The sequence below is a fragment of the Lampris incognitus genome, chromosome 1 (assembly GCF_029633865.1).
Source record: "Lampris incognitus isolate fLamInc1 chromosome 1, fLamInc1.hap2, whole genome shotgun sequence".
Lineage (NCBI taxonomy): Eukaryota > Metazoa > Chordata > Actinopteri > Lampriformes > Lampridae > Lampris > Lampris incognitus.
This window is the reverse complement of record NC_079211.1, coordinates 141,724,953-141,740,955: the sequence shown is the minus strand read 5'-3', so window position 1 is coordinate 141,740,955 and position 16,003 is coordinate 141,724,953. Positions and strand designations below refer to the sequence as shown.

The 16,003-nt window shown below is 41.9% G+C and overlaps 1 protein-coding gene across 2 annotated transcripts in view; it reads left to right on the top strand.

The window, feature by feature from the left end:
* Positions 1 to 12,790, top strand: part of tcf7l1b (transcription factor 7 like 1b) — a 34,346-nt gene extending 21,556 nt beyond the window's left edge. The window contains exons 5-12 of one of the 2 annotated variants that reach the window (XM_056283129.1): positions 6,675 to 6,810; positions 7,005 to 7,107; positions 7,965 to 8,048; positions 10,308 to 10,448; positions 10,590 to 10,749; positions 10,903 to 11,010; positions 11,235 to 11,289; positions 11,901 to 12,790. In XM_056283129.1, coding sequence (XP_056139104.1) covers positions 6,675 to 6,810; positions 7,005 to 7,107; positions 7,965 to 8,048; positions 10,308 to 10,448; positions 10,590 to 10,749; positions 10,903 to 11,010; positions 11,235 to 11,289; positions 11,901 to 12,367 — 1,254 coding nt within the window. In that variant the 3' untranslated portion in view covers positions 12,368 to 12,790. Of the gene's footprint in view, positions 1 to 6,674; positions 6,811 to 7,004; positions 7,108 to 7,964; positions 8,049 to 10,307; positions 10,449 to 10,586; positions 10,750 to 10,902; positions 11,011 to 11,234; positions 11,290 to 11,900 lie in introns of both variants that reach the window. The other variant, XM_056283052.1, reaches the window with a different exon arrangement.
* Positions 12,791 to 16,003: the final 3,213 nt, after the last annotated feature.

Sequence of the window (16,003 nt, the reverse complement as noted above, 5' to 3'; positions counted from 1 at the left end):
TGGTGTTTGGGCTAGGGGTTGATAACGTTAGGTGAGAAGACACCTCGATCAGTATTCTGTGAAAAGAGAAAACCCTGCAGAATATCACCTATTAGATCCTATCAAAGTGATCTGTGGTTTGGTTGGTCACATTTAACTATGCAAGAGAACGTCACCCACACAATGGTCTGCACAAATAACTGCTGTGACTCAGCCCTTGACCTTAACATGTCCTGGCTAGATGTGCCTGTTGAGTTTGTGGTGAATTTGTCGGACCTCACGAGTGTGCTGATGTACGCGACAAAGTCTTCATTGAGTGCAGTCAGTGGGAAGCTGTTGTGAAGGGACTGGAGTTTTTCCAGACAATCCAGAGTTGCTGCGTGGCTGACTTAAGTTTCAATTGGAAACCAATTTAAGATATTATATTACAACAACTACTGACCTGTCATTGACCCCCTCTGACCATGGTTGGTTTGTCTATGGTACACAGAAGCTGCTGTGCAATATTCTGTCATAGCCAGTTAATTTTATTTTGTTTACTTTGTTTGTAACATTATGAAATGCATATTTTTATTTCTAAAAAAAAAAAGACTAAAAAGGGACTCAATGAGAGCACTGCTGAAGACTTGATGTAGAGGTAGAGGTCTGTGCTTGGATTGTTTCCACTTTGTTCTGCCTAGGCAGGATTTACTTGAATTTTTTTTTTAATCGTGTTTCTGTGTTGACTTGTTTCCATTATCTGATTGACCTTTATCTGTATTGAACTAGGAAGTTCAATAGAAAGAGAAAGCACATTTTAGATTACGACTGAGAAACTGGTCTGTGAAGGGTTTACTGTTTTTAGCAAAAATTGTGTAAGGCTTACTTTTTATTCTTTTCTTTTTTTATCCTTCTCAGCCTTTTCTTACACATTAATCCCCACGTCACCCATGCATGTGGTACACATTATTTAAACTCTTTAATCTCTATATAGGTCATCATCATAGTCTGTCATGATTAATTGATTGTAAACAATGCAGCACATGTTACAAGTATTTTAGTGATCGCAAAAATCCCATGGTATTTAAGAGGAAAATGTGCAAATGACATGATATTTTTGAATTACAATATCTATACTGTCTGTACTAACTGTGAGTCATTACAGACAATATAGGTTGTATGGTCTTATAGCTCAAATGAAGCAACTAAAATGGCAGAAGACAAATATAAGGATGGAATTTAACTTCACTTCATGAAAACTAGTTTTTCTTATTTTTTATGCTGTAAAAAAGGCAACTGAGTTCATCCAAAGTTTAAGCAGTTAACTGTCATCATGTGAACATAAAGAGGAAGTCAACATCCTACATCCTGTGATGTGTGACCAGAGGTCATTTGATGTGTGATGGGAAGTTCTAATATTGGGTACAACGTATCGTGGGTAAAGAAGATTTAGAGTGAAACATCCCACTGTGCCCTTGCCCCCTATACTAGGCCAAAAGCCCACATGCCCCTCTGGTGTGCTGCTGACAGGGAGCCAGGCTGATTATGTGCTCATTACTCCAGCAGTGGGGAGAGTTGGTGGGGGGGGGGCAGGAGGCTGGGTCCCCCAGGCCTGCAGGCTCCCCAGGCCTCAACACTGCACTAATGAGAGCAGGGGGAGCGGATGGGTTCACACGGGGGTCCAGGGATTACTGCCCAGGGCCAGCAGGAGCCAGAGAGAGAAACCTAAGGAGAGAGAGACAGTCAGAAGACACCAGCAGGGCCTCCTGAAGCAGACACTTATTGTATATACTCCCGCAGTCATTCTGCAAGCATGCATTACATCTGAAAGCATAGTTTTTTTCATGATGCCTGGTATTATCCAGTATTGATCATGTGCAATATTTGTTGAAACCTGCTTGTAGGCACATGTGTATGTCTTTGATTTCATGTGTTCCACGTGCATGCTATCTATACCTAGCCATGACATACTTTAAGTCTTTTCCAATATAGTAGATTGAGAGGTTGTTTTTTTTGTCCATTCTGTGAGTTCCCTTCAGTCAGCGTCTTTACTGATGAATAAACTGAGCCCTGACTGCATTACAGTAAGCCATGTATTGTAGACAGCAGATGATCAGATTCTTGTTGACTAATATTAAAGTGTTCCCCCTGATGCTTACAGACAACAAGACACTGTTATCAGTGTATGTGCTTTACTCCTCCCTTCACCCTTGCCATATGGAACCACAGAGGAGGCAGTAAAGTAGAAATCAGAGCCTTCTGTGGGTATAAACATCCATGGAAAGGCTGTCCTGTCACTGTGCAGATTGGGTCCATAAGGCCTGTATGCTAATCTGAAGCCTGCTCTGGCCTGAGATCCTCAATTATTCAACAGACAGGTTTGTTTAGCATTCAGTTGGTATTGTTTTTGGTGGTAATGGTGGTGGAGGTAGTGGAGGGGTTTGGGGTTTGGGAGAAGAAGGGAACAACCTTTTTGGTGAACTCTCCCCCCTCCTTTCCTTTCCCCGAAACACACCCACATGCCCACATATACAAATACATGCATGTGCACTACACACACACACTCTCTCTCTCTCTCTCTCACTCGCACGCACGCACGCACACACACACACACACACACACACACACACACACAGCCCCTGCACCCCTATATCAGCCCTTGTGTTCAGAGGGCTGTCTCTTCATGAATAATACATCAAAGGCGCTGCAGGGCCAGGTGATGCAGTATGGGAAAATTGTCAGGCCAGCAGTAGTGACTGCACTTGGCCAAAGAAGAGAGGACAGAGGGAGAGAGGAGAGGAGAGGGCGAAGCTTCTCTCTTGTCCATGTGTATCCATTTAACACTCGTCACCACAACATGCCCATTCAGCCATTACAGCAATGCTGATAATGCTGACAAAGTTGCATACTTCCTTGGGTCTGGGGTCATTCAGTCACTTGCACTGATTTGCCCATGAGGTGCTGTCTGTGTGGCTATTAACTACCATGACTATTGCTATTATGTTGTTGTAAAAGGAACAGTGACTCTGTAATGAGAAACTAATGACCTGAGTGTTTGTCTCGGAGTCACTTATCAGATCATGGCTCACTCACTGCTCAAATATGGGCTAGTCTGAACTTGACAGACACAGAAGAATCCCTCCCTATGTTTCAACATTTATTTACTTTCAAAAGTAATCAGGACAACAAGGGACCTGGTCTTGTCAGTGTGTCATAAGTCACTTAGTCACCAATTTTTTTTCTTTTCGTGAATTGAAGTGGTGCGGTCTGGAGCAGCATTCCAAAGATGCCTTTTGTCTCGTTTTGAGTGTCAATTGCAATTTCTAACTCACTGGACCATATAAGAGCTTTTGTACAGTTACTTAAACCAATACAGCTTTTCGTCTTTACACGAGTACACACTACTTGCTCTCGACCCACATTTTTCCAACAGACCTTTGACTGGGAATCCTGTGAGATTTACCCATTTCGCATTAGGCAGTGAACAACCAGGATCCATCACAAAATCAAAGGCTTCGGGAGGCCTGAACTGAATACTGATCTCAAGTCTGCAGTCCTGCTGGGCCACTGCAGAGACAAGATCCTCTTTATAAATGGAATATGGAACTGCTACTTTCATTCCAGTCAAAACCAACTCTTTTCACAGAACGAGTCCATAAATCAAGTTAAACAAACAACCATCCAATTCAAAGACCGATATCTCAAGAAAATGTAGTGTAACTTTAGACGTTTTGTTTACAAATGCTTTTGTATGATGGTATTTCATTCTTGCACAACCCCCCTCATAGATTTGTCCATTTCTGCCCATATATGTATGCAGTGCTGGTCTGTGTATGCCTTCTCTGCTGATTTAATGATCGTAGTGGATACTGACCATCTCTAGTAATATGAACATTTAGTGTGCTATATTATTCTAACCTAGAATATTATTGCTATTGACCTTTTCAGAGGCGATGACCAGACGTAACACGCAAGTTGTCTGTGATGAATGGCAGTTTTAGAGTGGCTGATTCTAAAGGCATACGACACGGTCGGTCCCCTCTCACGTCCGCTTCCTGATGGCGTTGACAAACAAGCCTCAGATTTCGCAGCATGCCAGGCATTCTTTTCACCCTGTCTTTCCTGGAGTTTTGAAAAAGGCCTCTGAGCCTCCCACCCAGAATTGCCTAGCAGAAAGGCACACAAAGCTGTAGGGTTATTCAGTTTGTTCTAAGCTCTCTTCCCCATCGGCTGTTTGCCTAGTAATTCAATTCAGATGTGCAGGATCCAAAAACATGTTTGCTTGAATGAAATCCACCCCTCCACCCACACTGACCAAGGACTGTGCTTTTCTTAGCGGTGTTCCAAGCTGGACAGCCCAGCGAGGTACTGCCACCTTGGCCTCTTTAGTATGAAAACCTCTTCACAGTCTTAAGACACTTTTTCCTGTCACCGACTCAAACAGCTTTTTAAAATCTCCCATCTTCCCAATACTGCGTCTACTGCGCTGTAGTACCAGCCCTGTGTGTTGTTACACGCTGGCATCGAGTCAGTCCACTTTTTTGCAAGCCTGTTCTAAACAAGCACTCCTATGTGCAGAGCATGAATTCTGTCTGTCAATGCAGATACCATCTGGTTCCAGGTTGCTCTTTATCCGGCCTGTCACGTAGATGTTGTTTATATTTAAAACACAGGTCATGTTCCATGTGGTTTCCTTATTACACCTTGCTCAAGGATCGTGAAACCAAGCACATGAAGCTGTCATAGGTCTCCTGAATATTATTCCTGCCCATAAAGGAACTGAATGAAGGTATTGATCAAGCAATGCATAGTTTGAAGCCTACTTTTTGTGTCTGCTCGTATCTGGAGAATTCAATAACTTTTTAATTTGGCCTGATCCAGGGAAAGGAATTTGTTTGATGAGGTAGCCATTTCTGAACCTAAAGGTAGACAACAAAGTTAAGGTCACTTTTCTTGAGATGCTTTCAACAGGTAGAGTACTTGTCCAAACAGTTGTCAATTTTTCCAACTGTGCACTCAGTTTTACTTTTTTGGATTGCTTGGCCAAGACACAGACTGGAATTGGACTTTTGAAACTGGTGCCTTTTAAATTTAGAAATCTGTTCGGAGCTAACCAACACATGATTGGTATATTCCAGAATATGTATAATTAATAGGCATCATTTTGAATTCTAACTGAACTGCCTCCCAAAAATATGTTGGCATCCAGGTCTAGAGGTCTCAAACAGCCCCCCCCCCCCAGTTTAGGGAAAAATCAGACACATTGTAATGAAAGTAGAACAACAAAGCATAACTAAAATATAGATGACAAGGGGGACCTGAGATTTCAACCACACAAGTCAGCTATTTCTTGTCATGGAGAGCCTTATCTGTGTCAAATCAAATCTTGTTTCCATGCACATGATATGCGTTGACCTAACACACTCAAAGTCTAGACAAAACAGGAAGCTGGTTATAAGCAAAGTGAACTTAATATAGCAGTTTTCACACTCGTAAATATTTTCCCCACTACACCTGGCATTGCCACCATCAAAGAATGCTTTAGACGTGGGAGAAACAAGTTTGCTAAGGATTTAAAAGGAGGAAAGGTTGGACATTTAAAAAAAAATGGCAGAGAGAGCGTGGCTAAGATTTGGAACAATTCTAAGCAGCGTGAAGCAAGAGAGTGTACAGAAGTCTCAATGCAAACCTTGTTCCCCACCAGACCACGACGGAGAGACGAGAGGTTGGGAAGGGGGATGGGGAGGGATACTGAAGAAAGGTTAGGCTAGAGGAACAAGACTCCTTTCTCCCCCCCCCCACCCCTTGACCCTCCCATGTGACAAGTTGAGCCAACAAGCACTCTATTCAGCAGGGAAGCCAGGGGGAAATGACTGAGGCTGAATGCAGCCTAATGAAAGTAGAAACGTTGGTTATTATTATTGTCTTTATCATTCTCATTGGCGTAATCCTGGGCAGGTCTACAAGCTATGCTTGGGCTGTAGTCTATGGACCATTGTTAAAATTGCTTAGACAACTACTTACTGCATAGAAAAAAAGGAATTGGGGTATCATCCTTAGAGTTTAGACGCTATCATGGCTCCTTTTATTGACTGGGTCAGTTATAAAGTGACAACATAACCCAATAGAGAAAAAATAATATCGTCAAACTACTGGGAAAAAAAATGGTGCCCTTGACTATTTTGACAGTTTTTTAGTTTATGTAGTTTTAATGTATTTCATTTGTGATTGTCATTTTGTGTGTGTGGGTGTGTGTGTATGGTGGTGATGGGGATTGGCGGTATTGGTGTTACTTTTGGACTGGTGGCGCTGTTGTTTTGCTTGTTGGGCTGAACAAACAGTTCTCTCCTCCACTAAATGACCGTAATGGTCTTGGCATGTGTCCGCAAGGCTTTTTAGTGTGCCTTGGTAATGGTCCAGATTGCATCATTGGGCCTGTCACACGCACAGACTGTTGTTTACTGTGGAGGGCATTCACACATGATAGCTCTTGTTCACCCAATGCATGTCATTTGCACAGTGACCAGCAAGAATGCCTCTGACTATTTTACATAACACAAGCTCATAAACATGCCATGTCTCTTGCTTCAAACATGCGAATGTAAAAATTCATAGTATGAGATTGTATTGTCTTGTTTCACCATGTTTTCAGTCTGCCATCTTCTGTTGCTAAACCTTGGGTGTTTCTATGTTATCTTCTCTCTCGTCAACAACAGTCCAACAAGGTCCCGGTGGTGCAGCATGCCCACCATGTCCACCCACTGACCCCTCTCATCACCTACAGCAATGAACACTTCTCCCCTGGCACACCGCCTGCACACCTCTCCCCAGAAATCCTAGACCCAAAGACAGGTATCCTTCCCCATTGATTGACATGTTTATGCTAAACTTTGATTTGCATCCTCCTTTACACAGCTAAGTGTATTGCGCTGTTCATCTCCTGAAGTTGATGGTTAATTTATCTGGTCTTGTTGGAGTTTCCACTCTTGGAAAATAGGATCTCATGTCAGCATGTGTAAACTTGTGTTTACTTGTTGCACCTGCAGGTATTCCTCGGACGCCTCACCCATCGGAGCTTTCTCCATACTACCCCCTCTCTCCTGGTGCGGTGGGTCAGATCGCACATCCTCTGGGGTGGCTGGTGCCACAGTGAGTTTCCTTCTATAATTTCTGGAGTTACTTTTAAATACTTTTCCAGTCTTGCCCTTACTACAAAAACAGTTCATGCTGACATATGTTGTGTGCAGAAAAATCTGTCCACCAGTCCAGCCCATCAATTCCCGAATGATTTATTTACGTCGTTGTGCACGCCTAACCAGATCAGATATTTAGAACAATATGAGAAGTCGATGTATTTTGCACCACAATGCTGTTCACTATTTTGTTTATTCCACTTAGTGGCTAATTTGAAATAACTGCTTAGTACATTTAAGGTGAGGAGGTGTTAAACAACGATTTTATTAAGGCCGGGAAAGCATGTGGCTAAGTTCAGATATTGAAAAGAGGAAATACTGTAGTAGAGTTTTTTTGTCATCTTTTCTTTTTGTCTTGTTGTTTTGTTTTTGTTTTTTGCAAACCCAGTCATTCAGCTTTGCGATCCTGCTCAGAATCTTGAGTTTTCCTACTTTCATCGCACCCAGCACTCTCCTCCCAATTTTTTTGTGTGCTATCTTGCAGCTGCTAACCAGCAAATTAAAACTGACTCTTCATTTTAATGTGGGCCACTTTTTTTCAAATTGTTATACCTTCCCATCTAGTTTATGTAGGTCGACCACATTAAGAAAATAATGAATTGAAACACTTGAGTTTACGAGGATAAATTATGAACATTTATGGGTTTTGCTATGGTTCTTATAATCAATTGTAACGGTGCTGTTCCGCAACGAGGGGATTTGAGTTGATGAGGAGAGGATTAGTGCTGGTGGGTTATCTGTCAGCTGTGTTAGATCCACCTCTCACTAGTGTCTCTCTCTCTCTGTCTCTGTGTGTGTGGCTCTCTCTCTCAGGCAGGGCCAGCCCATGTACTCCATCCCTCCAGGGGGATTCCGTCACCCCTATCCAGCGCTAGCAATGAATGCATCTATGTCCAGGTGAGTCCATCATGTTCAGCAACACCCCCACCCTCCCAATGGGAGATATCTAATATCTGCCGGTCATATGACATGTTGTAATAACACTTCACTTGTTTTCTTTACCAGAAGGTTTAAATAGTATTAAGTGTGAAGCAAACTGCTGATGCACAATGGAACATTTTTTAAATTCCATTATTCTCATTGTTTTACCGTCTTGGCAGCAGTTTGAGAAAAGAGCCCGAATCCTAGTTTTGAGCAGTAGTTGTTTAATATCCCATTGGCAGAGAAGTCGAATGGATTTCGATTAAAATTGCCAACAAATCAGGCCCAGTGTATTTTTCACTTCAGGCACAAGACTATCAGATCACAGACAGGCAGTGGTGTCAGCACTACAAAAGGATTTAGGGTCTAAGTCTATCAGAGACAAGTTCAGTGAACACATTATTGGGATTCACTACCTTGTTCTTCACACAGGCTTTTTTTTCCTTCCCAGAGCTAAACTTCTGCGGTCAGTCTGATGTTCTGAGCCATTTGACTACGTGCACAAAGATGAAAGGGCTGAGAATCGATCGGTGCAAATCAAAGCTCATCTGAACAAACAAGTCCCATCAGATTTAATTTTCTGACCTACTGTCAAAATTGGAAAGATTTGTAGCAAACCTTCTGGAGTTAGTATGGCATGAAATATTCAGAGGGGTCTGTATTTGATCAGTAGTATTAGTAGTTGTACCTCCATACTTAAACACCCCTAAATACAATATTTAATGTCTCAAAACAAAATTGCCTGGGTCCCTTTAGAGTTTCAACTCAAAAATAACCGTATTTTAAATGGTCAACCACATAATTTGATCGGTATGGGAGATGACATTTGGCTTGTATAGGTTAAAAATAACTAATGTATATCAAGAGTTAAACGCTTTCGTGTTAACACAAGACCGGACTCTGTAATACTGCAAATCCACACAGGTGTTAGTGTCACATTTTGAGCTCCACCGCACTCCCGACACTTTGAAATGCAGCAGCTAAGCCATTTGTGTGTAGGCAAAGTTCAAAGATAGTATGAATTATGATTACAGCACTGGATCAGCCTCACATTCTTGCAATATTTTACTAGATTAATTTGTTTGAATATTGAAAGAAATTCTTCAGTTTGTGCTTGCTTGTTCTGAGATAAGGCTTTTCAAATCCTCCATCAAAATGTGGATATCAAGTGAGCAGTCAAAACCTGCAAAAACAATCTTATCATTATTTGTATTATCATCTCTGTGAATGTTTCATTTGTGCACCAGTTGAGTTTTTTTTTACCCAAATAACATTACCTAGATAGTCTTGCCTGGTAAAAAGGTCTGTAACTATAGCAGTGATTTAGATACATCTTGAAAATATCGAGAATATCAGGTTACACTGGGCAGCTTTAATTCACAAGTTTGTCACTGAATCTGGCCGAATGTTGACGATGCTGCGATAGCACATTTAGCATATACAGCATAAACTGCAAGGCCAAAGTATATTGTGACTCACAAGACTTTCTTTGTGGCACTTTATGAGATTATTTGCACAACAGTTGAACATTTTCCAATCTAATATACATTTAACAAGATCGTGTGGCTGAGGTACGTGGAATGTCATAGTCCCCGCTTCTAAATATAATGCTCCATTGTATTAACATTTTGAGGGTGAGAAAAGGTGTTCTTTGTAGAAGGTTGTAGGACGCCCTCCATGGTTTGGAATGTGTTGAGAAAAAGTGGTTTCAGGTGTCTCTGCCATGTGGTCACCATGGCGACAGCACACTCCATTTTTCTCTAGCCATGGAGGAATAAAGGAGCTTTTGAAAAAGTCTTTATTTGAACAAAAACCAACCATGTAGCTCATTGTGTGTATCGCTTTAGTTTTGACAGATATAGCAAGCACGTCGAGTTCTACCTGCACCTAAATAAATGGTAAATGGATTGTATTTATATGGCGCTTTTCTAGCTGCAAGAGGCACTCAAAGCACTTTATCATTAATGCCTCACATTCACACTCGTACACCGACGGCGGTGTCAGCCATGCAAGGTAACAACCAGCTCATCAGGGGCAGTCATGGGTTAGGTGTCTTGCTCAAGGACACCTTGACATTTTTGCAAGGAGGAGCTGAGGATTGAACCGGCATCCCCCCAGTTAGCAGACGACTTGCTCTACCTTCTGAGCCACTGTCACACTGCAGCTCTAGCTGAGACGTTACTGTGTGGCAAATTAGTCAATTTGACACCTAATCTTGCCTTCCTTTGACCCCAGCTTGGTGTCCAGCCGCTTCTCCCCTCACATGGTGACTCATCCTCCACACGGCCTCCACCAGACTGGCATTCCCCATCCTGCCATCGTCTCCCCGGCCATAAAACAGGAGCCCAATAGTGACATCAGTCCCTCAATGCATGCGTAAGAATAATAATATGGACATATGGTATACAAATCTCCTGGTTCTTCAACAAGGACTGCTCTTTTCTTCTCATGTTTGCCACTGTGTCTAAACCAGTTTTGGTCCATTTTCAGCATCTTTCTAATGTCTTGTCTTAGCAGGAAATCCCCTGGACCGCCCAAGAAAGAGGAGGACAAGAAGCCTCACATCAAGAAGCCACTGAATGCTTTCATGCTCTATATGAAAGAGATGAGAGCCAAAGTAGTGGCTGAATGCACTCTTAAAGAGAGCGCCGCCATCAACCAAATCCTAGGAAGACGGGTAAGCAGAATGTAGGCAGACATACACGTGTGTGTGTGTGTGTGTGTGTGTGTGTGTGTGTGTGTGTGTGTGTGTGTGTGTGTGTCGCTGAAATGTGCTCGTGTGTATTACCCTTTGCCAGTCCTTTGATATCTGTGATGACTTTGTCTGCAGTGGCACTCTCTATCGAGAGAAGAGCAAGCCAAATACTATGAACTGGCGAGGAAAGAGAGGCAACTCCACTCGCAGCTCTATCCAGGGTGGTCAGCACGAGACAACTATGTGAGTATGACACACAGCCATCTCTGTTAAACAATGGTAGAGGAGGCCCCCCTGGGTTTCATGAGTTAAAGCAGACTTGTATGATGGTGATAGTATTGAATTTGACTACACTTTTGTCCTCATCATCTGCAGTTTTGACAGTGGTGTTTACTTTCACTACTTTTACTTTAACTGTGAAATTTTTTTTTCTTCTGACGACGACATTGTTTTGTTTATCTGTGCAGGGAAAGCGGAAAAAGAGGAAGAGAGATAATAATAAGGCAGACTCAACACCAGAGGGTAAGGGGTGTTTTCTCTCTAGTGTTCTTTTCGATACAAAAAAAAAAGAAGCTCCTGTTTAAAAAAATACAAAAGAAACCTGTAAAGCTTCACTTAACAAGCAACCTGAGACACATAATTTCATTTTATTTTTAACATCTTTTAGCTTTTTTTTTTCTTAACTAACAACTTTATACTAACCTCTCTCCTTCCTCTATACTTTAACAAGCAGCATATGAGGTTCAGTGCTAATAGTGGCAGGTATGTCTGCTGTTTTAGCAAAACCACTGCAAATCTACCCCACACGCAGTGATCAAATGCGGCTTTCTAACCTCATCTCAGTGCACGATTTAATGTTCAATGTGACATGGTTAAATCATAGCGATAGACTTGTTTTTCCATCATCGACGTCAACCGCATAAACTCTTTAAGCATCATGTCTCACTCCCCATGCTGATTTTAGTTGCGGTTTAAAATTATTTTTAATCTCTCCCTTTCAGACTTCTCAATAGTGTCGTCCTTTGTTTTATTTACCAGCATTCAGTTATGTCACTGTCAGTATTAAGGGACTTGTACCAGATTTTAAGCCAGCAGCAAATCCATAATTTACCTTTTTTTTTTTCCTCCCTCAGACTTCTCAATTAGAAACAAGAAGCAATGTGTGCAGTACCTGCCCTCAGAAAAGATGTGTGACAGCCCTGCGTCATCCCATGGCAGCATGCTGGATTCTCCAGCTACTCCCTCTGCAGCCCTGGCCTCCCCAGCTGCTCCTGCTGCCACTCACTCAGAGCAGGCTCAGCCTCTGTCCCTCACCACCAAACCCGAGGGACGCATGCACCACCATTTCCCTGTACCTGGGAAGGCTCCCGTATCCACTTCTTCCTCCTCCTCTTCCTCCTCCCAGCCAACCATCACCATCCCAACTGGTACTTCAAGCAGTCAGTCCACCACACCCATTCTCACTCGGCCAATTCCCTTCACCTCGCTTCATCCCTCCATGCTCTCACCCCCCTCCCCTTTCCATCAGGCAGCCCTTCACTCCCATCACGCCCTATTCCAGTCACAGCCCCTCTCTCTGGTTACCAAATCAACTGACTAAATTTGCAAAAGCATTTTAACCCCATTTAATGTGCTGTATATTGCTTTTCTCTAAGATAGGTTTTAGAACAACTTTTTTCTAAGTAATGAAAAGGAAGAAATATTATTGGTCAATATTTGATCGCCTCCTTTCCTACATCTCTCAATGAAACAAAATGTATTTTTTGTAAAGTTTACTGCCAAACTGGTTTCTCTTTTTTTTTTTTGATGCATTTATCCAATGACTCTTGTATAAAAGATCCAATGTACATAAAGTTTCTTTATAAAAAACAAAAATGAATAAAAACACCTTCTCTTTTTAGCCAAAACTTGATTAATGTTAGTATTAAGTTCAAGTCATAGTACTGGCCAATAATTGCAGTCCCCTTTTCAGTTCTGAAGCGTGTGCCCTTCTTTGACATGTTGAATAAACATTTGAAATTGTTTCTTAAAGGAAATGTCTTTATCTCTGTTACAGCATTCTCTTCATAACACATTTAAGTCCCTGAATGGGGAGATTATTATTTAACGAGGTATCAAGATCTTTATCAATATCCTACCCCATGACAAGTTGATTTAAGCTGAATTTTGTTCGTATTTAAATTGTAGAGTGAGCATTACTATTTCATCAAAACCATGTTGAAATAAAAATCAGAGGCACACCTGTTATGTTTATAAGTATAACCCTTTTCCTAATTATGTCGTACAACAGTGGCGGACATAATTGGTTTTGGCAGCACGTTTGTCTCCACAGCTCTCGACACAAAACATCTGCATAAAAATCTTGCTGATAGTTGCGTCGAGTCATAATCAAGTTTAAGAAGGCATATTTAAGCTAACCACACTGGAAAATGAGAGTCTGAACCAGGGTAACAAAATGTGAAGCCAAAAATAAATACAAATAAAAAAATAATAGACATCTGTTCCTTGCAGGAATTTAGAGCCCCATAACAACGACAAAAAAGCAGGTCAGTCTAACCCCCCCCCCCCCCCCAGCACACCGAACCCTGCTCAGTCTCTCTGTTCCTCTTGCACTTTTACTGCATCTTTATTCACCGTTTGGCACATTGCTAAGGTTTTAATTAACTCCGAGGTAATGGGATGTAGCCCCTGGGACCTCATTAGGCAATTCAATTAGTGAAAAATACACAAGGTAGGTTACAGTTTTTGGTGGCTTGTGGAGATGAGAAGTAGTGCCAGGGATGGACCAATTATCCTCAAGCAGTGGGGCTGGACGGGGAGATCACATTGAAGTCCCACCAGCCATTCACTGGAGTAGTTTTTTTTTTTTTCTTGACACAAGCAAGAAAATACCCACAAGGAGACAGATAGCTACTGTTCAACTTTTCAGTTGGTGGATCCGATAAGAGTGCAAGTTAAACACAAGGCTAACGAAGCACAATGAGTTCAATAATTATACTTTAAAGGCACTGTAAGACCAGTTTTAATGGAAGTATGTGAACATCAATTTTTAGGTTAAAATGTGTGTGCAATGTAAACGAGAGTGCAATGTAAAACCAGTGGCTAGATACTGAACAATGGCGGTGTGTAGGTTTATTATCCATGTCATCTATAATAGTTGAAGGCCAGGAACAAAAACAATGACCACTCTTTCAGATCTTCCTGCTCTGGATTTAAAATGGCAGACGGTTGGTTGTACTTGTGCACGCTGAGGATTTGTTTCCTTTTTGGCCCCGCGATGAGACACTACACTGTCAGAAACCCCTTGCCTTAAGCAGTCATTAGCCATAATAGGTCTTTGCTTGTTTGCCTTTCTGTCTTACATCATTTCAGACAGAAGCCTGGTCTCTGGTGCCACGGCTGCCTGCTTTAAGCCACTTCATCACTCCATCACTGAAATTACAGGTAATGAGTTGTCAAAACAGCCAATGAAGCTGCCTCCTCAATGCCATACATCTAATGCACTGTTCAGTCCTCCAAAGACAATCCCGCCATTATGAAACGGAGTTCAGACATAAATGACTTCAAATGCACTGGCCGTTGCTGGCAGTTTTGAAACCATGCCATGCATTTTCGGCAACGCATTTCACTGCCTGTGTGTCAGTCACATGGGATCTATTTAAAACAACAGCATTTTCCTATAGCAGATACAACTGTATAGATGTATCTCTAGAGCCTGTCAGCCTTACAGCCTGCTGCACCGTACAGTTCAGACATGGACTTCAAGTAGTACTCAACCACACAGGCTTCTCCAGAACCGATGCGGCGCTCCTAATGGGAAGACTGGGCTCGAAAAAGTGGAAGAATTACGTTTTAAAATTGAAATAAGCCGCGGAACGACTCGGGTTCCACAAATGTGCGTCTAAACATAGTGTATCACTGTTCACCTAATAATGAACTAACAAGTATTTGGTCTCCTCTCGCTCAGCATCTGCTATGTAGACACGAGGTCAGATTTAATACATGTTAATTTTGCTCATTAAATTCCTCCAATCTCTTGCCAAGGTCTTTTTTGAGCCCTCCTTTGATCTTGAATTTATTCCAGGTTAACCCTTCTGCACGTATGACGTGGAACCAAGAACTACCGGCCGGCTATTTGAGATTTACCGAAAATCCTCCCCATGGAAACTCATAAAAAAAAAACACAAATAAAGGCACTGCTATTTTATGCCCATGTGATGATCGAGGCAGACATATTATTTATCGTGGAAGATAATCCTGATTCCCCCCCCCCCCCAGAATTTTCATGCTATTGATTTCATGACCTTAAGGTTAATATTAATTCATCGACAACAGGGCGTTGGAAATGCTGTGTTCGCTTTACATCTGATTTCCCGGAGAGATATTAATCGATTGTTTCTCTACCAGTTGCTGAACCTGGCGTGACTCAGCTGGCACCTTTGTGAAGGTTGGTATGGCTCGCTGCGAGCTTAAGAACCTCCTCATGTTTTATTCATACCCATTTGACCTTAAAAGATGGAAATGCAAATGAGCCTCAAGAATAAGAGGGATCATCTGACTTTTCAAATGTCAAATAGCCTGTCACAATTAAGACATATTCATTACAAGAATCCACAGGTTCCCCCCCCCACATCCAGCTGAGATGTAAAACACCTCCAATTAACATTTTGATGATTATCCCATCTCTCGATATCGGGCCAACCTCAAGCTACTCTATTTCCTCTGGCTGGAAAAAAAAAACGGATTTCCTCGTCTTTATTTTGAATTAAAGTCAGCACCGTGTGCACGTAAGTTTATATTCCTCATTCATGCACGTTTCATCACAAGTCGACGTGTTCACAGCCAGCATTTATTAAGATAAAACGCAAATGTTAAACTTTCTTATGCACACACACGCACACACACACACACACACACACAGACAACAGAGAGAGAGAGAGCAGGAATTCTGTGAGATAATAAGCTAACCTTGCACAATTTTATTTCCCTGCACAAATGGCCCTAGATCCTAGATGTACCTTTTGTGTCTTTCAGCATGGACATTAAAAACATTGAAGTTAAAATTAAAAAAAGAAAAAGTAAAATACACCCAAACGCTTCACCTGGTTTTCAAAAATATTTCACTCTTGGCCTTTGAAAACAGTGATCAGTTACACACAACTCATATATACATGTGTAGGTGGACGGCTGTTTACCAGTGCATCTTTACATGGGACACTTTATGCACAGGCCTGCT